The following is a 23,239-nucleotide window of genomic DNA, read 5'->3' as shown; positions in this document are numbered from 1 at the left end:
AAGGAGTAACCCACTCGTGAATAGTTCGGATTTGACTCGTTTAAATGTCAGAAGTACGAAGTATTTTGTATAATGTTATACTTTATGATTTTTAGTTGACATATTTTTGTTTTTAGATTTTTTTAAAAGTTTACACGTTTATTTTTATAGTAACTTTTAACATGAGTATATGTTTCTTATTTTTATCTTTATTTACCTATTACAAAGTATTAAAGAAGGGTAGGTGGTGGGTAGTGGGTAATTAAGAGACATATTTGTTTTTTGACTCTCTCTTTCTCCTTTTCTTAATTCTTGTGTCAAAATAAATGTATCATCTAAATAAAAATGGAAGAAATAATTCAGATATTTAATGAAATGGATTGGATGTTGAAGTTAATTGTATTTGGCTGGTTTTTTTTGTAGAGGGGAGAAAATTCTCTGGTGGTTCTTAAAATAACATAAAATTTCTCAAGAAGTCCTCTAGCTTCAAAAATAAAATTAAAAATGCCATAGTAATTACTTACCTTAAAAAATTGTTATAATTTGAAGTTTAGCACTATTCACAAACTTCACTTTGATTATTCGTCGTGATTTACACGTAAAGGAAAAGCATAGACATGATCTTGTTGTATTCTTCTCAATATGCATTTAAGAAATATCAATTTTTTATGGTGTTTATAAGTATACAATTAGTGTGTAATAGAGATGTTTGGTTGCAAGCAAGTAAAGGGGGAAAGTGTGAGTTCGTAGGAATTAAGTGCATACGGAGTATATGATAAGTTGTTTAATAATTGACATGAAATGGGAGCAAGGGGGAATTTGAAACTTGCTTGGGAAGTTGAAATTCCCATGGACGTGGGAAGTGTCTTACCTACCTACCCCTTGGTAAGTCAAAATTTACATGTTAATTCCCATGGAATACTAATGTCCAAGAATTAAGTCAAAAGAAGTACGAAGTATTCTTTTTGACATAGTACTTAATTCTTGTATTGCCCCCTACTTAAATTGTCGAAGATTCGCCACCAGGAGTAGGAGATGATAGGGAAGGTATATATATAGGAGTAGGAGATGATAGGAAGAAGATTTTTTTTTTAAACGAAATGAACTCCTTTTATGTGTTTTTTTGTGGTTGCATTTTCCTTTCTTTCGCACACTTCATTATTAATCTTCACATTCATATATTTACCATTGATGAAAACATAGTTTTTTTTATATAGTATGATGAAAACATAGTTAATCATACATGCTACTACGTATATTACATAATTATTATGCCAATAGAGCATCTCCCATGTCTCGAATTAAAACTAAATACTTCGTATATCATAAACCATAAAATCGTAAATGAAAAATGTGACGTTTTGGTCACAAAAAGAAGTTGATGCTCCTATTTCCCACCTGCTGTAAAATCTTGCTTTTGCCATTAGAATTTAGATGCACCTGAAATCTCTAAAAGAGGTTATATTGTCCTTTTCTCAATGTCGTAAAATTCGGCTTATATTCCAGCTTCTTAACGTCACTCTATGTATTTCACTTTTACGCTTAAAATGGTTGTTTACATCATGTCCATAAAATGTTCGATGAAATGCTTGAACGAAATGTAGACTCTAAATAACTTTCATGACATCATTACTGACCACTTAAAGTCGTATTAATATTAAGGACAAATGACATTCCCATCTCGTAGAACATAAAAATACCCTTGGTTGCACCTAATAATTTTCACCACCTCGAGTCATTAGCTTTATTATGTTCATGTTACTCACCGTGTATCCATTAATGAGAATCAAATTTGTATAATTCATCCCGTCCAAACAAATTATCTCCTTCACCATCAAATATGCCAATTGTCATGGATTTCCCAAATTTAGCTGAACATGATATTGAACTCAATTGAACAAAATTCAGAAATAATACTTTAGTGGCTTTAATAACTACTACTTGATAATTAGAAAGATCATAGTAGGAAAACAACAAACTTGCAAACGAACTCAACAAAGTCCTTAGCTTTAATTTATCTTTTTCAAGAAATGTTCACAACACTATTATTGTTCGTGAAAGAATCTAAACTAACAGGTCAAAGAATAAACTAAAAACCTTAATTCAAATTAGAACCATAGCAAAAATTGGTAGATAGCATGAATCTAGAAACAAATTAAAGCGAAATATATCATTATGCCTAAAATGAATTAAAAAAAGATAAATATAGGGAAGACAAATTTACCTCAACTAAAATAAGATTATATAAAATCAATTAAGAGAACCCTTGCACCGATTTCGAACAATTTTAGATTTAATGCACCGAGCTTGTAAATTTCTTGGGAAAAAATTATGAACAGAAGATTAAGATTGTTGCAATGGAGGAACCCAAAAGAAAATTGGCTGTGGGAATAAAAACTAATTATATCCATAAACTCCTACCTTTTCAAATTCATCCATTTATAAATTGATTAGTTAATTAATTAATGATTTAAAAATTACTAAAAACCTTTCAATGAAGGAATAAATGAATTTGAATGAAACCGTATGAATTAACTTTGTCATTGATTTTGAAGCTAGGTTGAAGGAAGTTAGAGAGATAATGAAGGTGAAATATTTTCCATAAATCTTTGTAGAATTAATCAATTAAGAGAACCCTTGCACCGATTTCGAACAATTTTAGATTGGAAGACAAAATGCACCCAACTTGTAAATTTCTTGGAAAAAGATTATGAACAGAAAATTAAGATTGTTGCAGTAGAGGAACCCGAATGAAAATTGATTGTGGGTATAAAAACTAATTATATCCATAAACTCCCACCTTTTCAAATTCATCCATTTATAAATTTATTAGTTAATTAATTAATGATTTTAAAATTACTAAAAACCTTTCAATGAAGGAATGAACGAATTTGAATGAAACCGTATGAATTAACTTTGTCATTGATTTTGAAGGTTGAAGGAAGTTAAAAAGATAATGAAGGTGAAGCATTTTTCATAAATCTTTGTAGAATCATAAAGTTTTTATTTATTTTTTTATATAAAAAAGGAAAGGAGGGTGCCAAGTGTCATAAGTGGATTTTAAAAATAGATAGAGGAACAAAGGGAGGATATGCCAAATGTCACCATGTCATGAGTGGTTTGAATTTTTAAATACTAGGTATTGATTTATCAAGCACTTCTTCAGTTCTATCAATCTATCTTGCTGGATGAGGAAGTACAAATACATATCAGATATGTATGGGGAAATACATATCAGAATAAAAGACAAAATAGGAAAAAGGACAAAAAAATAATTAAATGGTACTTTTTTAAACACAAATGGTACTTTTTTTTTACAGAATGATACTTTTTTTACAGAATGATACTTTATTTACATGAATGGTACTTCCTTTTTTGTCTTTTAGCTATTTGTCTTTTAGTTGATATGTGTGTTTCCACACATATCAGATATGCGAAAAAACGAACCCCTTGCTGGATCGCCTGGTATTGATAAGCTACACCCTAGTGCTTCAGGTTAAAAAATTTTGTTGATAATTTAAATAAGGACCCTATCTAATCAACTGAAATTCTGAGTAAATCAATAATGAGTTCTTTTTTCTGTTTAAATATGTCTATATTAAGGTTATGTTACTATTGCATTTTGTAATTCATAGGGTAAGTAAAAACAATCATTGCACCCACCTTTTATTTTTAATCTTTGTGTATGTTTGAAATCTTTCTTCTGAATACTATTTTTGATAGTTCTTACAAAGATTAGCTACTTGCATTTTTCTTTTTAATCATTTTTAAAAGTCCCCTTAAAAGCAAAACAAGCAGTGCATTGCACATAGTTAAAACTAGTTAATTTAGTTTCTTAACTACAGCTCCATTCTGTTCGACTTATTTTGTCTGAATTTATATTATTTGAACTTATTTTATCAGAAATAAACTTATATGTGTGTGAAAATGTCTGACAAAAACATATTCTTCCTGAAATTATATTATCTGAATTTAACTGAATTATGTGAACTTGTCTAAACTTAATTTGTTTGAAATAAGTCAAGAAAAGTGAAACAGAACAGAACCGTATCCCAATGGGTTATAAATTTATAATACATTGCTTTAGTTTCTTAACTAGTATAATACCCGTGCGATGCACGATTTATGATATGAATATCAAATTTGCATATAAACTTTTACTAAACTATAGCTATAGACAATTATCATCAAAATAGAGCTTATAGATAATCTTATTATTGAACCTAATGATGAATAAATATGTTACTACCTCATTCCTAGCTTGTCTTATTTATTTAACAAATTCAAAATAAAATAAGGGTACATAGATAAACTTACGTTCTACCCCTTTCATAACCCATGTCAAACATAAATTTATTCTCATCCGCTCTTTACTTCGATAGTCACACCCACTTAATACTCCCCTACCATCTACATCATTACCCGGTCACTTAACACCCACCCCACCATATACCTTATTTAGCTAGAGATAACCTCGAAGTGGGGTGGGTTGGTCCCTCAACACCCATACCTTCCTAAAATTCTCATCTCAATGCTCGTCACCACAATATGTATGATACTCATTCCCATCTCAATCTCTGCCTCGCGGACGGATTAACCCTACTTCATCACTCGTTTGTGTATCCACACCCGCCTTAAGTCAAGCCCTAAACAACTGAACTCGTCATTATTTTTTGATAGGAAAGTTTTGACTTTAAAAACTTTAAAAGCATTTGACAATTTGTTTGTCCGATTACATTATATTTTGGACACATATAACTTATAAATATTTTCCTAATTAAAACTAATTATGGATAAATTTGTTATTGCCTCATTTGGTGTCTTATTTATTAAAAACAGAAAACAAATAAAGGTACATAGACAAAATTATTTTCATTCTCACTCATCAAATGTGTCAAACTTAGCCCAAGAAGGTTGGACCCGAAATTATTTTCTAGTAAGAGATTTTTTTTTTAAAAAAACTCTATTTTAGAGTATTTGACAATTTGGTTGTCTGATCAGATTATACTTTGGACACATATAGCTTAAAAATATTCTCCTATTTAAAACTAATGGTGGATAAATTTGTTATTGCCCCATTTGGTGTCTTGTTTATTAAAAATAGAAAACAAATAAGGGTACATAGATAAAATTATTTTCATCTCCATTCATCACATGTGTCAAACCTTTCCCTAGATGGTTGGACCTGACATTAGTTTTTGGTAAGAGAGTTTTTAATTTTAAAACTCCTTTCACAATTTGATTGTCTGATTACACTATAATTTGGACACATGAACCTTATAGATAATCCCCCAATTAAAATTAATGATGGATAAATGTGTTATAACCCCATTCGGTGTCTTATTTATTAAAAAAGGAAAAACAAATAAGGGTACATAAACAAAATTATTTTCATCCATTCAACACATGTGTCAATCATATTGTTATTCTCATCCACCTTTCACTTCGATAGTCACACACTCACACCTGTTTAATCATTTTATATTTACATCATTACCAGATCACTTAACACCTACTCCACTATTTTCTTTATTCATCTAGTCATGACTTTGAGGCTGGTCGGTGTCCCCGCACTCGTATTCGTCTAAAATTCTCATCCATATCCCTGTCACTCACAATAGGAAAGATACTCACCCCTACCAATCTTCTTATTAAAGGGTAAAAAATAAAACTCATCCTCGATCTATCACCGACCTGTGTATCCACACTCGCCTCACACCCACCCCTGGACTAACATTTTTTTTTTTTGGTAAGAGAGTTTTGAATTTTTAAAATTCTACTACAGAATCTTCTACAATCCCAATGTCTTATTATAATAAATTGAGTAAATAAACAAAACATTATAATATGTACCCTCTCCTTCCAAATTTAATCAGTGCAATAGTCTTTTCACAAAGTTTTATGCAATAAGTTATTGTAATCTTGTATATTATAATTTAATAGGAAAATAGACATGCAGAGTGATAGTGGAATTTCTTTTATAGAATCAAGTATAAGAGCAACAAATCAGAGAGCGACATATCCCCACATCGATTTCATTATCCAAAATTCCGTGCAAAGATTTTTCATTAGATTACAATGTAAAATAAAGACAAATATATTACCCATTAAATAATCAAATACAAATAAACTAATAATATAAAATAAAACTATAAAACTCTTAAAATTATTTTTCATTTAAAAGATTAAGGAACTATTAAATAAAAGGATACGTAGAAATTTAAAATTCAAGAAAGAAAAAATACAAAGTTATTAAACAATTTTTTTTCCCTTTCAATAAGCATATTTTACACAACATTGATAAATGCTACTTCGAATATTAAAGCAAAGGTAAATATTCGTTATACATATCCGCATTCAATATAAGACTCATATTTTAAATAAAAATTGACAATATATGCAATTATTCATTAGTAAATTTAAGTTCAATACATGCTAAGAGATGTTAAAATATTTTAAATAAAATATGTTTTAGACAACCTAGTTAAAATATTTTTATTTCTATTATTCATTATAAATGGTGATTTCCTTAGTGCACCATATTTACTTAACGTTTACATAAGCCGCACGAGAATAGAATATTTACTCATGTATATTTTTTACATCTTCTATTTTTATTTAGTATTTTTAGGATGCTTATTATCAATAGAATTTTTAAGATTACAATGGAAAGCAATAATATATTCTCTAATGTGTATTTTTCCTTAAATAAGACCACTTAAATTTATAATTTTATATTAGTAATTTTAATTACCTTTTAAATTTAAAATGGAGGCGAATTAATGAATGACATTTGTCATCACCACATTGATTTCCTCTCTTTTAGTATAGTAAATATATAGACTACATATATAACCCAAACCCCTTATCCTATCCTATGGATCTTGCCCCCTAATTCAGATCGAGCTAATTAATACGAAGTATATAGTCCATTCCGTAGTATTATTTCATTTTCAATTGTTAGCGTGCCTTCATCACTCCAAAAAAAAAAAAAAAAAAAAAAAAAATCACAGGCCTACCAAAAATTTAATTAGCGCGGGTTGCTCTTCCCCCGCCTAACCGCCATTGCCCCTTAACCTGATCACTGCATTTCTTTTTCATCCCCGAAGAGAGAGAAACAATTTCAGATTGAAAACTATTTCTTTTTTTATACAATTTCCGTCATCGGAGAAATCCTCAGAAATTTCAATCTACACTGCTTCGCCGCTGCAAGCCTCTATCCATCCGCCGACTCGGCCGCCTACCCCTGCGCTTCCAGACTCTGATAAATTTTTTGAACCAACACTGTTCTTACAGTTTTCTGGGCATTTCAATTATATGGTTACTAACTTATTATTGGAAAAAAAGTAAAGGTTGGTTCTTTTATTTACTTTCTTATTTTGATTGTTTTTTAGTTTAAAGTATTAAAGTTTGCATTTTGATAATGTCTATCTAACAATTTCATTACCGTTGCTGTATTTTTTTCACAGAGAAAAATGGGAGGCTATTTTGAGGACAATGCGAATTCTCACAATGTAAGCTTCTTATTTGTACGTGATTATGTCATTAGCATTTTTCACAATTGGGTTTGTATGTCTATTTTATGTTGAACTTTGATTGGTAGTTTCATATGTGGTCTTGTAATTCGGGGTTATCATCAGACATCAGTGTTACCTAGTTCGCTAAACCACGCAAACTGTGGTACAAAACATGTAAATTGGGTACCACAAATCGCGTTACAGTAACCATTCTCTTACCACAAATTCGGTAACAGCGGGTGTAACGCTGCCTACATGGGTGTGGTTATGTTTGTATTGTGGTCTGGTGATCAAACCATATTGTTTTTTTTTAATGTTAACAATGAAATTTGCTGCCTGTAATAATGAACTGTCGAAGGCTCTGTCGTGATCTGTTGTACATTCATTCAATCTGTATTCATCATGATACTTAAATGCCGGTTATCTTAATGTCTGTGTGCTTCAATGTAATTGGTACTACCAGATTTTTCGATACTGCTGTTGTCTGAAAGGCTAGTTCAGGTTATCTTGGTCACTTTCTGATAAGCAGCAAGTTACTGATAGTCATAGTGTTGTTTCTTTAACTTGATTCGATCAAGAAATGGCCTCCATTTTTCATTAAAAAATGTCAACAGGTGTAGTTTATGCATGATCAGATACATATAATCGTATACTGGTAGTTGAAATGCAGTACTCCGTAGAAGATTATTGAAATTTTATTACCTTTTCTTTTGCCTTAACAGTCGGATGAAGATACACGACACTTTCTAAGCATGCTTGATGCTACTGCTGATAGGGTTTTTGAATTATATACAGAGGTATAATGTCTTTCGTTTCTTCCTTCTCCTGGATTATTGTCACAGGCTATACATGGTTTTCGTTGTTAAATCCATTGTATTATCAGATATAATCTACGGCTCTGTTTCTGTTTTGTTCACCTTATTTCCACTTATTTTAGGAAAAATAACTTGAGTTAAGTTCAAATAGGATAATTTCAGGAAAAATAAGAGCTATCCAAGTTCAACTTGTAACTAAAATAAGTTGTAATAAATTTTAATAAGTTCAGGAAAAGTAAGTGTAAATTAGGTGGATAGAACTCAGCAATTTAACTGTTTCTGTTGTTTTTTTTTGAACATCACAGAGGATGGTTGCTGAATCCAGTACAATTGCAGTTCCGCCTGCCAAACAAACAGTGCAGCATAGCCCGACCTTTTTGCAGGACAAAGAGTTAACTCCAAAGTTAAATCGACAGAATACATTTCCCTCTCTGTCAGAACTAAGCAGTTCCCTTAATGAGCCACAAATCAGAAGGAAACGCCGCAGAACCTGTGAACAACCTAGTTTTCAGCAGTTGGTTGCTGCTACTAACCAGATTAATCTAGGCCTCAGTGAAATAACTCCATCGCTAAAGCGAGATAATCATTTTGTAAGTTGGCCACAAAACTTTACTTTCCAGAGTACTGGGGTGAATAATAAGTCTGTTCAAGGGTCTGAATCTAAACAGCCTTCCGTTCTTGCTAAGAACCATTGTCAAGTACCAAGGAAATCACCGTCTGGAATTAGAAGGAACACGAGCAATGCTGGTTTACTTGCTTTAGATGGAAATAACATTGGAAATGAGAGGGAAGAAGAAGTTGTTGATTTTTCAAAGGCGATTGAGGATGCAATTAGCAGAATTGAGTCTCTTATTCCATCACTTCAAAAGATGGTCAAATCTGATCATGATGTTTCAAGTTCAGTAAATCCTACAGGAAACGAAAAAGACAGGGTGAACAACACAAATGAGCTACGCCTCATTGACAAGTCGGCTGCATTTGGTGAAACTATAATGTGCAACCCTTCGGTTCCTTCCCAGGTCAAACGGAGCAGGAATGTTGGTTATGTAGGCAATGGTGACGGTATGCAACAACAAATGGTTTATTCGCAAGGAAATGTTGATTCCAGGAGAAATGAGACTAAATGCTCGAAGGTGAACACGACTCAGAGAATAGTTGATAAACCGTCAGAGTGGGTATCAGCTCAGAGTGATGATAGAATGAAGAACTTGCCGTTTGAGAAGAATTCAAATGTTCAGTCGATCAGCCAGGTTTCCGAGCCTAAGTTTAAGGCAGTGTTTGGTAGACCTGAGTTACGTAAAGGTATGAGTAGGAATGGATCTTTTGCAAGTCATGCCTCGGAACGCACACAAGGTTTGAGGGTCATGCCACGTCAACCCTTTCGTGGAGAGGCTATTGAGAGAGAAGCGACGTTGAGGCCATATGTGGGGTCCACAAATTCCATGAGACCTTCCAGAGCAAGTAATACGCGTTCTTCTCGTCAGAAATGGAGTCAGAGCCATACAAGTGGAAGAATCGCGGAAGAAATGGGCCAATCATCTAAGGTGACCAGGTTTAGAGATTCTTCAAACAGGAATACACTTATCAGGAAGAATATGAAGGGAACTTTGCACAGCAAGTCTGGACCTCATGATCATATCTCAGAGGAGACTAGCTGGAGTTCGTGCACTTCTTCTAGTGCGACAACTCAGCAAAGTGGCTCACCATCTTCTTCAAGTGGTAGCTACGAATCATCTGTATATGATAGTTATGAAAATGATGAAAGTGAGCCACTGCATGAGACAGTAGGCCAGTCATCGAGGATGAAACGGTCTGAAGTCACTGAGAGTGCTGCTTCAGGTTATGATTCCTACTACGACAGTCAAAATGAATACTCAGATGCAGGTTCATCAAGCCAGATGAGTTCAGCGCGACTCCATAAGTGGGACCCACAAAAGGAACGAGGAAAAAGGAAAGGGAGATTGAGGAGACTCGGGAGGAAGCTAGGGATGATATTTCACCATCACCACCACCACCACCACCATCATTATAAGGATGAGCCTGATCCGCGTCATGCTAGATCATTTTTGAAACGATTCGGGGAGATGTTACATCTCACGAAAAGTGCCAATAATCGTCAGAAAATAAAGTTTGACGAGCCAAGAAAATCTGAGATCAAGACTCTGGTGAAAAGGAAGCAACAAGGAGGGCACTTTCATGCACTTGTAGGTGGGCTAATGAAGCATATGAAGCATACTAAGAAACCTAAACAAGTGAAGAATGGTATTAAGGGGCTTGAAAGTGGACGTCATGGGGGTAAAAAGGAGGGGACAAAATTACCTTGGTGGCCGAAGATTCATGGGGGAAAAGGTGGAGTGAAGGTGTCCAATAACAGAAAGGTCAGGCTTGGAAATTATAGATCAAAAAGTTTCGCTGCAGCAAAGATGATCTTGAAGAAATAATAACCTCTTTTCTTGCTAATTCGTTTACCCAGTAGAGATTTTATATTTTTGTTTTGTTTAAGACTCTTAGATATTCCATGATACCAGAAATATATGTAGTATTCTTATATTTATTTGACCAAAGTTATGTCTAAATCATTCAGTTTTGTAAGCCATTCCTGAGTATCTAGAGATAAGTAAGGTTTACATACTGTATTTTCTTCAGCTTTTACACTACCAGATGAAGCATCATCATCATTCTTGTTACTTGAAAGACTTGCCTGCTGTCTCTTAGGGTGCCTCAATTTGAGTAATAGAAGTCGGGATACTTCATGTAAGCCACCCCATTTTTCAAGGGCACGGGCAATGTCATATCGTCCTGCAAGATGAAGAAAAAAATCTCAGTTTATCTCAGATCTTAAAGCAAAAACTAAATCAAAGTAATCAAGAAATAATTGTTGACCTGCACGTTCAAATGCTTTTCTGCTGGGCATATATGATGGATCCATCCCCCAGTTCTTTTGAAATCGATGAATCTGAAACGGATAAAGAATAGATACTTTTAAGTTCTAAGACACTAAACAATCACAGAATGGTCTTTTTTCTTGCTGAAGATGAGCAAAAATTGGGGATATAACAAAAAAATCTGAGCAGAATGCTAGAAACTTACCTCATCCTGCAAATTTTCAAGATTGTCCCAATAACCTTTGGGTTTCCGGTGTTTGTAAGCAAGGGAAAGATTCATCAACGTTGCAATCCTCCTAAAACCGCCCATCCGGTTGATTGCCTTCTCAATGTCAACCCTACCATTAGAACGGAGTTGTTTCCGCATGGGCATGAATCCTTCCTGCCCATGCTCACAAACAAATTTCAGGATCTCAGACTTCAATACTTCAATATCCCGTTGCAAGCCAGGGACTCTAGGCCTTTGTTTTATGGGACTTGAACTGATTCTGCTTGACTTACTTTCCGCAGTCCTCTGATCACTACTGCCTTCATTTGATGGTGCACAAGGTTCTTCTTCACAAGTTTTATATTTCTGCTGCTCAACTGATGGTTCATCATATTCATCAGAACTTGTTCCCGTCCTATTCTCGATATAGTCTCGAATAGCACACAAGTTTGACGGAAGATCTTCATATATAACCTATATATTCATAAAAGATTGTTTTTATCTCTTCCAGCCAAAATGACAGCAATATCCAAGTGTAAGCACTACAATAACAATGTTGACACAAGAGCATGAAGCTAATTAGATTACTGAAGCTGAGTTTTTAGCCTACCTCTTCCATTAGTGCTTCTGATAGTAAGGTATCTTGGCGCATTTTAGACTCCACAGAGTATTTTAGCAGTGTGTGATGGTTGCCAAGCTGCTCAAACTGCCATCTTCCGTGAAAGGAGTCAAAATCCCCCTCAACCTGTTCAAAGCTAATCTCTTGCTCGAGCTGTTCACATAAATTCATGACAACCCGTGCATGGAGTACCATATATAATAGACCCTTGCATCCTTCCTGCAAATAGATATGTAATAAGAACTTTAGTTAGTTTAGTGGCAGTCAAACATGCTTTAAACCCTGGTTAATAGGCATCGGAGAGAACATATAATTTCGACAATCAGTTAGTGAGTTGGTGTAAAATGATGCAATGGATATAAGAAGATTGTCTAACAAATTAGTATGAGAACCATGTCCTGTATTTACCTGAAGGATGCGAACTTTGTTGTTATCTCGAGATAGAATTTTGCTGATTGCCAAATTTGGAACTATCCTGCAGAAAATGTAACCTTTATCAGGAGACAGAAGCTTAATGCAAAGCAGCAAAAACCACAAGTCAAGTTTTTTTTATCTAAAGCTAAATATAGTTTCCTTTCTGGTTGCCTTGAGAATCGATCTACAAGGAAAGATCGTGTAACTAAACATGTATGGAGTACTTCGTATTAGTTTTGTCTGCATGGTAACCAAAACAGGTTCAGATTCAGATTGGCCAAAGAAGTTTTTGAAATTGGCTGACACAAAATCCTTTGCCAGGGGTTGATTAAGTCAAGCTATATTATGAAAAGGTATGCATAATATAAAATACAAACTTATCCAATTAACATTTCGGTGTGCTTCACAACTCATAAGGGTTGAGTGTTTCCCATCTCAAGTTCAAGTTGATATAAGTAGAGCAGATTGGACAATATTAAGCAAATTATTTAGATATGTCAAACTAAGCTGGAAAAAAAGAGACCAGCTAATAATCTAATCATGCAACAAAAATGGTTTTACTTACTCTGGAAGACTTTCATAAGCAGTTAAAACATCCCAGACTTCACGAACAGGAGCTTTTACTGTAATGCTAGCAACAACGCAGCGATGAACACCACCGTTTTCCTTCAAAACATAAGTTGTTGTCATTTGTCAACAGTGATATTTTCTACACCAGGAAAACCAGTTGAAGATAGTGATAGTCAAGTAATTACCAATAGACCATCAAATCTACGAAGATGAACCTCATCCACCAAGCAGGGTCTATCAATCCTACAAACTTTACCATATATCCCCCAGGTACTATTCAACTCAGAAGGTGCCTGGGGCAAGGGCCCAAGGCTGGAACTGGAAGGAGTCTCCTTCTCCTTTAAAGTACCAGACAAGCTTGTGGTGCCGGAAATAACTGACGTTTCAGTTTTCGAGTTAATAGAGATAGGAATCTTCTGATTCCCTGCAAAAATGCTCTCAGCTCTGCTAGCTAAGGCTCGGAGATTCACAGGGAGGTCTGTTCGAATAATCCTCTCTAAAAAGATGGCAGGAAAATTGAATTTTGGTATGACATTGACCTCGTAAGATAGTGTTGTTGTTGATGATCTGAAGTTATGTAATACAAAAGAATGTCAACAAATAGTAATCTTGAAATTTGCAGATTCTCAAAATCAAGCAAAACAATCTAATTCAGTATAGCCACTATTTCAAGTTAAAAAACAACAAATTGTACAAGGATAATGTAAGTTTCTCAAGGTTTTCACATTTCCAATAAAATTCACAGGCCACAAGGATACTTCAAGATTTTCTGCAGTTAAAGAGAATGATATATTAGCACGATTTCTTTGTCTGTTGTTGGCATTTGTGAAATCTTGTTTCTATTCTGTAATCTTGTATCATGATGGTTTTCACTAGATTACTCATATTTCTTTTTCCTGGAACATTTGCAGCATACACGAAAGAAAATATTATTGTTGCCTTTCTACTCTACTGACTGAACTACAATTGTAAGGGTAAAAACCCAAAAAGCCTCAATGGGAACACATACCTTCTCTTTGATTTCACTGACCATTTTCCTTCAAATTTTTTGAAATCTCCATCTACCATGGAGAAGTGAACATCACGGTCATTTAACTGCATCAAAATCAGTAATTATAAGTAAGTCTGAAAATGGTTAGTACGTAAAGGATGACAATTGACGTGGTTACAATACCGGCCACTGAACACTGTTCAATTAGTCACAAACAACAGGTTCCTATGTGACCTATCATTACAGATATGAAGACACTGGTACACAAGAAAATCGGAAAACAAGCACGCAAAAAAGGTTCCTGAACATTGTCAGTTGATTGTATATCTAACATCTGAAGTAACATGAACTATCACCAAACCAGCTCTGATGAGCTCAAAATATCCCATGAGTTAGCAAGCCATGGAAAGCAACAGAGAAGAAGCTCAATCCTATATGTTTTACTAACTCACATAAACTTTTCCCAAAAACCTCAAAATAGGAGCCTTAAAAAGAGAAGAGTTAAACAAGCAAGGTCTACTTACCCTATTCTCCCTGCACATTTCAAAATTACCATCACTGCTACAAAGATACAATACAAAGTTTAGGAGCTTACAGATTTGGGAAATTCTTGAAGATCCAAAACAACACGAGCCTCAATATGCCAATACAATGCCCTTTGGAGGCCTCTTTGCTCTAACCATAGTCTACCAGGATGTGGACAAGGGATTCTTCCACTGACATTAAAGTAAGCCATAACCCATCAAACAAAAGCATCCGCAGGTTTAAATGTAAAAGATGTATTATAAGAGGCCAAATTATTCACACTACTTCCAAGTGAAAAGTGCTGAAGGTCCAAAAATATCGCGGACAAGGAGCTAGTACTTGTTCCACTAGCTAACTTATCAGTTTCTTTCACCTTGTTTACAGTATCCTTTAATACCTTATTCCTTCCCTAATACGGAGTACAGTTTATAGACTTCAATTTTAAATATATGGGAAAATCCACCATGAGTTGTGAACTTAAACTTTGCTCCAACCCGAATTAAAGGGTATGTTCACGGCCATGTTTAATTCAAGTTCATGTAGTTTATGTATCAACTATGATCCGATTGATCCCTCCATACACCAAACACATTAATTCGCCTTTTTCTTTTACATTTTCAACAATTCACTGAGTAAAATATCAATGGCTATAATTTAATCTCGAAACTAGATTAGATCCCGTGCACGCACGGATTTTGATCATTTTTTTCACAAAATATTTAACTGAATATCTCCCAAACTACTGCATAGTTATAACACTAGATTAGATCCCGTGCATGCACGAATTTTGATATTTTTTTCACAAAATATTTAACTGAATATCTCCCAAACTACTGCATAGTTATAACATTTTTAACATACTCGTTTAAATTTATTCATCTAATATGCATATTTAAAAAGCTAATATGACAATTTGACCAAAATATTGAGTGATATATTTTCCATTATTAATATAGCGATTTGACTAAAATATTACCATTTTAGAATATTATTATTACGTCGTATCTATTATTGCCATAATTTATAAACTAAAATTTGTTTCCCTACATAAATATTAAATAAGGAGTAGTTTATAAAAAAAAAGGTAGAGAATAAAAATAAAATAAAACAGATACACTTTTTTGGGAAAGTGGTTTTTGGCGGAAAAAAATCACACCAGGAATTGACACGTGTCATTCCTGGTGTCTCTTTTAGTATATAGTAATAGATTTTTAACATACTCGTTTAAATTTATTCATCTAATATGCATATTTAAAATGCTAATATGGTAATTTGACCAAAATATTGAGTGATATATTTTCCTTTATTAATATAGAGATTTGACTTAAATATTACCAATTTAGAATAACTATTATTACGTCGTATCTATTATTGCCATAATTTATAAACAAAATTTTATTAATAGTTTATAAAAAAGGTAGAGAATAAAAATAAAATAAAACATATACACTTTTTTTTTAAAGTGGTTTTTGTTGGGAAAAAATCGCACCAGGAATTGACACGTGTCATTCCTGTTGTCCTCTTTTAGTAATAGATAATAGATAGATAATAGATACTTGACTCCCTCAATTTCAATTTCCGCAATATTCGCCATTTGAGGTTACACATACGCACACATATCACAAATTTCATTGATACTCAAAACAAACTAACAATAACAATTCAATTTCTTGCCAAAAAAAAGAAAAACAATTCCAATTAAGTTTAAAAGCAACAAAAGCTATTGCAAAAAAAATTAAAAATTGAATATTACCTACAAACAAGATTAGGGACAAAATCAGCAAGCCGTTCATAATCAGTAAGAGCATTCCAAACTGATTCAACATCGGCATTGACTTTAACCTCCGCCTTAATCTGACGCTCTCGCCATGAAATCACTTCAACCTCACAATTCACCTTCCGTTCCCAATTTTCTCTCTCCTGCTGCAGATGCTGCTCCTCCGCTTCTCTGTTCCCCGCTCTCTCAAATCCTCCATTGACTGCGTAAGCGTTCGCAGTTACTCTCCCCTGTTTGCAGCAAAATCTAGGGTTTAAATTATCGTTGCTGGTATGAATTGAGGTGTCGGATGAAACATTTCGCGAAGTGAAATTGCAGATTTTGGCGGGGAATTGGGGGTTAGGGTTTGTAGTGAAGGAGAGTGAAAGTGGATTCAAGGTGTTGGAGATCATGGCGTGTGTTACTAGATTTTTCAGTGTGCAAGTAGAGAGGAGAGAGAGGTTGTTAGGGACCGTTAATTGGGTGATTTTGGCGCTGAGTGTGAAAGAGACAAGAGAGGAATTTGTGGTTTGGAAGTGGGGGTTTGTTGGTAATTTTGAACTGTTGATTTGTGGTCTGAATTCTCAAGACCATATCCATATCTTGATATCTATATTCAATATCCACTTCTTTCGGGTCAAGTATCAGACCATTTTCACAATTCGAAAGTATACCATACCCACCGACGTTGAAGGTGGTTAGGTATAGATGTGGCATGTGGTTTAGTAAATTTTCAAATGGTATTTTACGTAAATTTATATTTTTCTTTTTTTTTTTTTTTTTTTTTTTTTTGACATAAGAAAATTAATATTTTTCTAAGTGAAACTAATATTTGACAAAAAATGGGTCTATATTTGAATTTTTTACGCTTACATTGACTATTGTGGATGATTTAAAGGTAAGATTAAACATAGTTAAGTGAGACCTTGTTAGATTCGTGTCAATAGTGATCAAGGTTTTATTTTTAAAATGTCAACCTCTATAGTTTTTACTTTAAAGATAATAAAAGATCTAACGATCAAAGTTTTGCATTGACATGTGTGAATGTGACCAACATTGCGAGTGAAAACGAACGGAGAAAGTATATTTTTGGAATATCAACTTTCAAGATCTTGCTAGAAATAATATATTGGGTCAGATTCGTTTCAATGTATATTTTTGGAATATCAACATTTAATATTTTTGACACGTGTCGATAAAGAGATATATTTACGTTTTAAGTCATGCATTAGAAACTGTAAAAAGTGTCAAATAGGACAATCTATTAAGAAAGGACGTACGTATAACGTAGTAGTTTAACAAGTACCGGCCACAACTACAATAATCATCATCAAATCAATAAAAAAAAAATACACTACTCCACGAATATGATAATAATAATTAGTAGCAAAACATTAATTAAACAAAGATCATTTAAAGACTTGTAGTAGTGATGTACCATGAAGATATAAACATGAGATTAATCAAATAATAAGTGTAATGATTAATAATCAATGTTCCACTCAGGCACTCATATGCACGACACAACAAGACAACTAATTTTACATTTTTCTACACTAAGGAAAAATAAAAACAACCGGAAATTTTATGTATATAAAACGAGGGATCATCACTCAAGTATTCAACAAAATTAAATCATCATCTTCTATCATTAGTAATTACGTTAGTACTCCATAATTGATAATGATGAGGATTAAGAGAAGTTCATCAATCATATTGGTAATTATGTTGATGATGATGATGATGATGGTGTCCATCCAAGTCCGCTGTCAAGAGAAGAAAGATGCAGTTGGAGGCGTACAAAAGGCCGCGGTGCAGGCCGTACAGACTGTCGTCGTCGATGTTGATGATGGAGTAACACCGTGGTGCCGCAACCGTCCCAAACCCTGCACGGGGAACGGCCACCCAGTTAATGAGTTTATTGGTGGAGATGCTTGATACCGAGTATAGAAGAAGTATTTTAATTTGGATATCACATATGTGCTTGTAAATCAATCCGTGGACTATGGACCGTGGTGCACATAGATCATGGTGCATCAAAAGAACATATGTGCATAAGCAATAGAACATGACACTACAGCAAAAGAACATGCGATATAATATTTCACTTTTTTGTTATAAAAAATAATATATTATTTTACTATTTATTAAAAACTTATTTAAAAAAAAATACTCATGTTCTTTTCTCGTAACCAGATGTTCTTTCAATTATATACTAGTGTTCTTAAGGTGCACCATGCTCTATGTGCACTATGGTCCACCTTCTAAATTGCGCTTGTAAATACATATCATAGCAAAAGACAAAATAGGAAAAATGACAAAAAAGAAATTAAATGGTACTTTTTTAAACGAAAATTGTACTTTTTTTTAACAGAATGATACTTTTTTTTACATGAATGGTACTTCATTTTTTGTCTTTTCACTATTTGTCTTTTAGTTGATATGTGTGTAGCCACACATATCTAATATGCGAAAAAACAACCTCATCAAGTATATGATTTGCTTGTTTTCATCTTCTATAATTAGTACGGAGTAATACAACATCGTATTACTCCGTAGTTAAGTTGAGTTGGCAAGGCTTAAGATCGAGGAATAACCCGGTTATTCAACACTTGTGCTCGAATTCCATCTATCTGCATTACTTTTGTTTAGTTTTGTTTTGTTTATAAGGAGTGGTCTCAAGCAATTTGTTTTGGGAAAATTCTTGTATGTACGTCTTATTTACAAGGAGGATGTCTCATAGTGAATTTGTTCTTTTTGGTTGTCAAGATTTCTTGTTGTTTCCTTTTGTTACGTTGTTAGTTTTTTTTGCTTGTTGGGTTACTCACTTGTGTAGTTATGTTTCTAAGTTGTACTTTACTCTTAGTATGTTGAATTTTCTAATAGTCATTACAATGAATTGTAAGTGAACCTGACAAAGCTGACCCGAATCCGATTAATAGTTCCTAGAGAATGATTCAAAGCGAAATCGAAACAGATACGAAATTGATTTAACCTGATATGCCCAGATACTCGGGTTGACTCGAACCGAATCATTCCAAACCAAAATAACCGACTTGAATTAATCTGAATCGCCCAGCCCCAAATGTTAGCTAGTTTACTACACTATGACCTTATCTAACGAAAATCGATCTAACCCCCAAAAAAAATCCAACATGGACTAACCCAATATAATCCAAACTGAAATATTTGACCCGGAATTTTGACTTGAATAAAACTCGACCCGACCATCTGTCGCCCGAATAGACCCGACTCAAACTTGTACCAGAACCGAAATAGGAGTGACCCGAATTATGTACAACTCATGCTTCAAATGGGACAAAAGCTACGGATCCGGATTACTCCGTGCTTCCTACTTAGAGACCATACCCATATGATATGGCCATATGCCCATATGTCACTTCTTTCGGCCGGGTTGAATAAATACGGGTCAAAAACATATGTACATACGGAGTATTATGCAACCAAACCCCCAAAATCACAGATTTTGGATAGCTGCCACAAGATAAGACCATGCTGCTCTCAGGGAAGAGCTTCTTGTGCACCAAAATTTCCCCCCATTTCTACAGAAATAAAAGCAAAAGATTCACAAAAATATTTGCAAAAAAGCCAGAATTTCCTGAATTCCCAAACAAAAACCAAAAATCCAATTTTGAATTCAGGGTCACCAACAACATTTTAGCTCAATCTGCCATTGCAATCCTGGGTTTAGGTTTTGTTGATGCAGGGTAATAATCCATTTCCAGTTTTCCACCACAAAATTTCTTAACTTTACAATATATTGCTGTTATAATTTTTATTGATTTGTGATTGTTATTTGAAACATTGAATTGGGTTCAGATATAGTGGAGATTGGTCAAGAATTGGAGTGATCTCAAAACAAACTGAGGATGTGCTGAAGATTGGAGCTTTTTTGGTGGTTCCACTCTGTTTGTTTGTTGTTTTATCTCTTGCTAAAAAACCAGAAGAATAACGTATATAGAAGATCCTGTATTTTGTGTCATTGACTCATTGTGTATTTGTGTGTGTTATTTTACAGTTTAACGACTGTTTTAAGTGATTATTAGAATGATCGAGTTTAATGTTAATTTTTTAATTAAGGAGTTCTATAAAACCGCGTTCAATAAGATAGGCACTAGTGGTTATCAACACCAAATTTGATTTGATAACCAGGTGTTGAAGAAGAAGTGTAAGGGTAAGAGCGTCGACGAGATTGTGAAGGCACGTAACCTTGATGTATTGACACATTTACAAAAGTTGCGCCAACGTAAATTGTTTAATTGTTAACTTTTAACTTCAGTGTATTATAATAAATCAGCCAAATGGATAATCTGATAAATTACCATGTTTTTTTTAGGAGTAGTGATATACCACTACCAGTCTACCACTACCAATTATATACATTTATATGTAACAATATACACGCAAACACCAAGAAAAGGTAAAGGTTTACATTTCCACACCGTCAATATTGGAGGCGGAGAGGCCGCATGCTGTGATGTGTGAGCAAACATATCACAGCATCAAACATGCACCATTTCTTTTTAAAAAAAGTACCATTCATTAAAAAAGAGTACCATTTCGTTAAACAGAGTATCATTTCGATAAAAACATGTACCATTTCGTTAAAAAGAGTACTATTTCATTAAAAATAAAGTACCATTTCGATTAAAACATGTACCATTTCATTGAATTTTTTTACTTACAAAAACATAACAGACCGGGATTTTTACTTCCTATCAATATTGTGGGATCAAAGCCAAATAGTGGCACTTGGAGGTAAATATTTGTTGCAAACGTTTTCTATTTCCTTAATTAGTCTTGGTGCCTAACCTATATAGGTCAAGTTGATATGTGTTGAGTTTCAATCCAAGAAGAAAGACCCTACTGAATCCATAAGTGTCTCACATTAGTCAGCTTTGTTACATATGTCAACACACCCAAGCATAAAGTAGTTGATGAAGCTCGATCTTGTAACCTCCAAGTTATGGGTACGTTCCTGAAACTTAGTGTTGGTTGAACACTTCTCCTTGCTATTATATTTTAACAAATGTAGTAGGAGTATACACAAAGAATCGAAGACGACTAAATTTAATCCTTTGAATTAAAAGACATCCAAATTATGCCAAGAAAACATACTCATAGCAATTTCCCCCAACTAGCACTCTAAAGTGGAACATTGATGCATCAATGGACCCTTCTCGCCCAAAATCCGCCATTGGTGGGGTTCTACGTGGCCGATCTAGTGAGTTCACCTGCCTATTCTCAACGCCAATTCCCACAATGGAGATAAATTGGGCTAAGGTTTTCGCGATTCATCGAGTCATCAAAATCCACTTGAGCAGCAACCGTACAATGAACTTGAAATTCTGTGTGGAATCAGACTCCGCAAACGCGGTTAAATGGTGCAACGAGAGCAATGGGGGTCGTGGAACCTCAATTTTATTCTTAACTTCATTCGAAACTTGACTTTGAAGGGCATGGTTGAGGTTTATTGAGGATAACGCAATTATCCATAGAATATCGTATGAAGTAGAGTTATGTTATAACTGGGCTATATGATATAAGATAGAAGTATATATGAATTAGGAAACCTATGAAGAGTAGGAGATCTAGTTTGTAGTATAAATAGAGACGTATGCCCACAAATAACATAGAACACAATATTATATTTTCCCATCAATAATATACTTTATCATGGTATCAAGTGCAAGTTGAGACCTTGGGATTATTTACAAAAGTTTTCCCCTACCAGTGGGTTGGGAAATTAGACCCACAGGCGGGATTTATAAGTCTCTATCCAAAAACAAGAATTTTTTAAGTTATTGTTCCGCTGCGCATGTTTTCTTTTGCAATTGATGAGGTAGTTTGTCTATTCGTCTATGTTTAGAAATATGAAGAAATGTTTCGTGTGTGTTAGACAAATAAATAAATTGGTTTGATTTGTCTCCTTGGATAATTGTGGGTCGTATCTCTGCCAATTGTTTAATTGGAGGTTATGATCCTATGTTTCGGCTCTCCTTGTATCGTAAGACATGGACGGTTCTCCATATGTCGTAAGATATGGACGGTTTTCATGTATCGTAAGACATGGACGGTTCTCCTTCTGCCGTGAGATAGATTTTTCATATCTGGCATTTTTTTTTTGTACGAAACGACAAGACTCCTTGAAACGACAGTAACGACATGACTCCTTGACCCGACAAGACAGGCATATAACATTTTTTTCTTGTACGAAACGACATGACTACTTGAAACGACAGTAACGACATGACTCCTTGAAACGACAGTAACGACATGACTCCTTAACACGACAAGACAAGCATATAATTTTTTTTTCTTGTACGAAACGACATGACTCCTTGACACTACAAGACAGACATATGACTTTTTTTTCCTTGTACGAAACGACATGACTCCTTGAAACAACAGTAACGACAGGATTCCTTGACACGACAGGACAAACATATGGCATATTTTTTTATTTCTCCAATCGCAAAGTTCGTAAAACTGTCGTTCCGATTGCGGGAGGGTATTTGAGGATAACGCAATTATTTTATATGATAGAATATCGTATATAGTAGAGTTATGTTATAAGAGAGCTATATGATATAAGATAGAAGTCTATATGAATTAGAAAACCTATGAAGAGTAGGAGATCTAGTTTGTATTATAGATAGAGACGTATGCCCACCAATAATAAACAATACAATATTATATTTTCCCATTATCAAGGTCAAAAACAGAGGCAGGAGATCAAACTTTGTGGCAGATTCTTTAGCCAAACAAGGGTTAACAAGGAGGGATGAGTTCCTTGCATGGGTTTAACCTAGATTCAGGCTGAAGATATGTGATTTGGTTCAATGTATTTCGTCTATGCTGTATTGCTGTGTGTTGATTGTAACCATGGCCATACCGCAAAGGTTGTATTTCTTGAAATCGATTCTCAATGAAATGAAC

The 23,239-nt window shown here is 34.1% G+C and overlaps 3 protein-coding genes across 3 annotated transcripts; 2 read left to right on the top strand and 1 right to left on the bottom strand.

Annotated features, from left to right (window-relative positions):
• The first annotated feature begins 6,969 nt into the window (after positions 1 to 6,969).
• LOC110793528 (uncharacterized) lies at positions 6,970 to 10,752 on the top strand. Its single transcript, XM_021998409.2, has 4 exons — positions 6,970 to 7,331; positions 7,449 to 7,493; positions 8,219 to 8,293; positions 8,617 to 10,752. The coding sequence occupies exons 2-4, from the start codon at positions 7,455 to 7,457 to the stop codon at positions 10,750 to 10,752; spliced, it is 2,250 nt and encodes a 749-aa protein (XP_021854101.1). The 5' UTR covers positions 6,970 to 7,331; positions 7,449 to 7,454.
• An 81-nt stretch (positions 10,753 to 10,833) lies between these two features.
• On the bottom strand, positions 10,834 to 16,852 carry LOC110793529 (uncharacterized). Its single transcript, XM_021998410.2, has 10 exons — positions 16,277 to 16,852; positions 14,594 to 14,714; positions 14,017 to 14,102; positions 13,193 to 13,574; positions 13,003 to 13,103; positions 12,432 to 12,498; positions 12,015 to 12,242; positions 11,402 to 11,878; positions 11,195 to 11,267; positions 10,834 to 11,110 (listed from the first exon to the last, which is right to left on the bottom strand). Exons 1-10 carry the CDS (start codon positions 16,690 to 16,692, stop codon positions 10,863 to 10,865), a joined length of 2,199 nt encoding a protein of 732 aa, XP_021854102.2. The 5' UTR covers positions 16,693 to 16,852; the 3' UTR covers positions 10,834 to 10,862.
• A 2,885-nt stretch (positions 16,853 to 19,737) lies between these two features.
• Positions 19,738 to 20,348, top strand: LOC130472576 (uncharacterized). Its single transcript, XM_056843946.1, has 2 exons — positions 19,738 to 20,007; positions 20,120 to 20,348. The coding sequence occupies exons 1-2, from the start codon at positions 19,793 to 19,795 to the stop codon at positions 20,250 to 20,252; spliced, it is 348 nt and encodes a 115-aa protein (XP_056699924.1). The 5' UTR covers positions 19,738 to 19,792; the 3' UTR covers positions 20,253 to 20,348.
• The last annotated feature ends 2,891 nt before the right edge of the window (positions 20,349 to 23,239 follow it).

Source organism: Spinacia oleracea, chromosome 4, assembly GCF_020520425.1.
Source record: "Spinacia oleracea cultivar Varoflay chromosome 4, BTI_SOV_V1, whole genome shotgun sequence".
Taxonomy (NCBI): domain Eukaryota; kingdom Viridiplantae; phylum Streptophyta; class Magnoliopsida; order Caryophyllales; family Amaranthaceae; genus Spinacia; species Spinacia oleracea.
This window is presented reverse-complemented; position numbering and strand designations above follow the sequence as displayed.

Bases quoted from the DNA above. Each gene is read 5' to 3' on its own strand.
- LOC130472576 (XM_056843946.1), top strand. From the start codon at position 19,793: ATGCTGCTCTCAGGGAAGAGCTTCTTGTGCACCAAAATTTCCCCCCAT. The intron at 20,008-20,119 runs GTAATAATCCAT...AATTGGGTTCAG, and splicing joins TTAGGTTTTGTTGATGCAGG to ATATAGTGGAGATTGGTCAA.
- LOC110793528 (XM_021998409.2), top strand. From the start codon at position 7,455: ATGGGAGGCTATTTTGAGGACAATGCGAATTCTCACAAT. The intron at 7,494-8,218 runs GTAAGCTTCTTA...TTGCCTTAACAG, and splicing joins ACAATGCGAATTCTCACAAT to TCGGATGAAGATACACGACA. The intron at 8,294-8,616 runs GTATAATGTCTT...TGAACATCACAG, and splicing joins TTTTTGAATTATATACAGAG to AGGATGGTTGCTGAATCCAG.
- LOC110793529 (XM_021998410.2), bottom strand. From the start codon at position 16,692: ATGATCTCCAACACCTTGAATCCACTTTCACTCTCCTTCACTACAAAC. The intron at 13,575-14,016 runs GTATGTGTTCCC...ACATAACTTCAG, and splicing joins TCAGTGAAATCAAAGAGAAG to ATCATCAACAACAACACTAT. The intron at 13,104-13,192 runs GTAATTACTTGA...TATGTTTTGAAG, and splicing joins GTAGATTTGATGGTCTATTG to GAAAACGGTGGTGTTCATCG.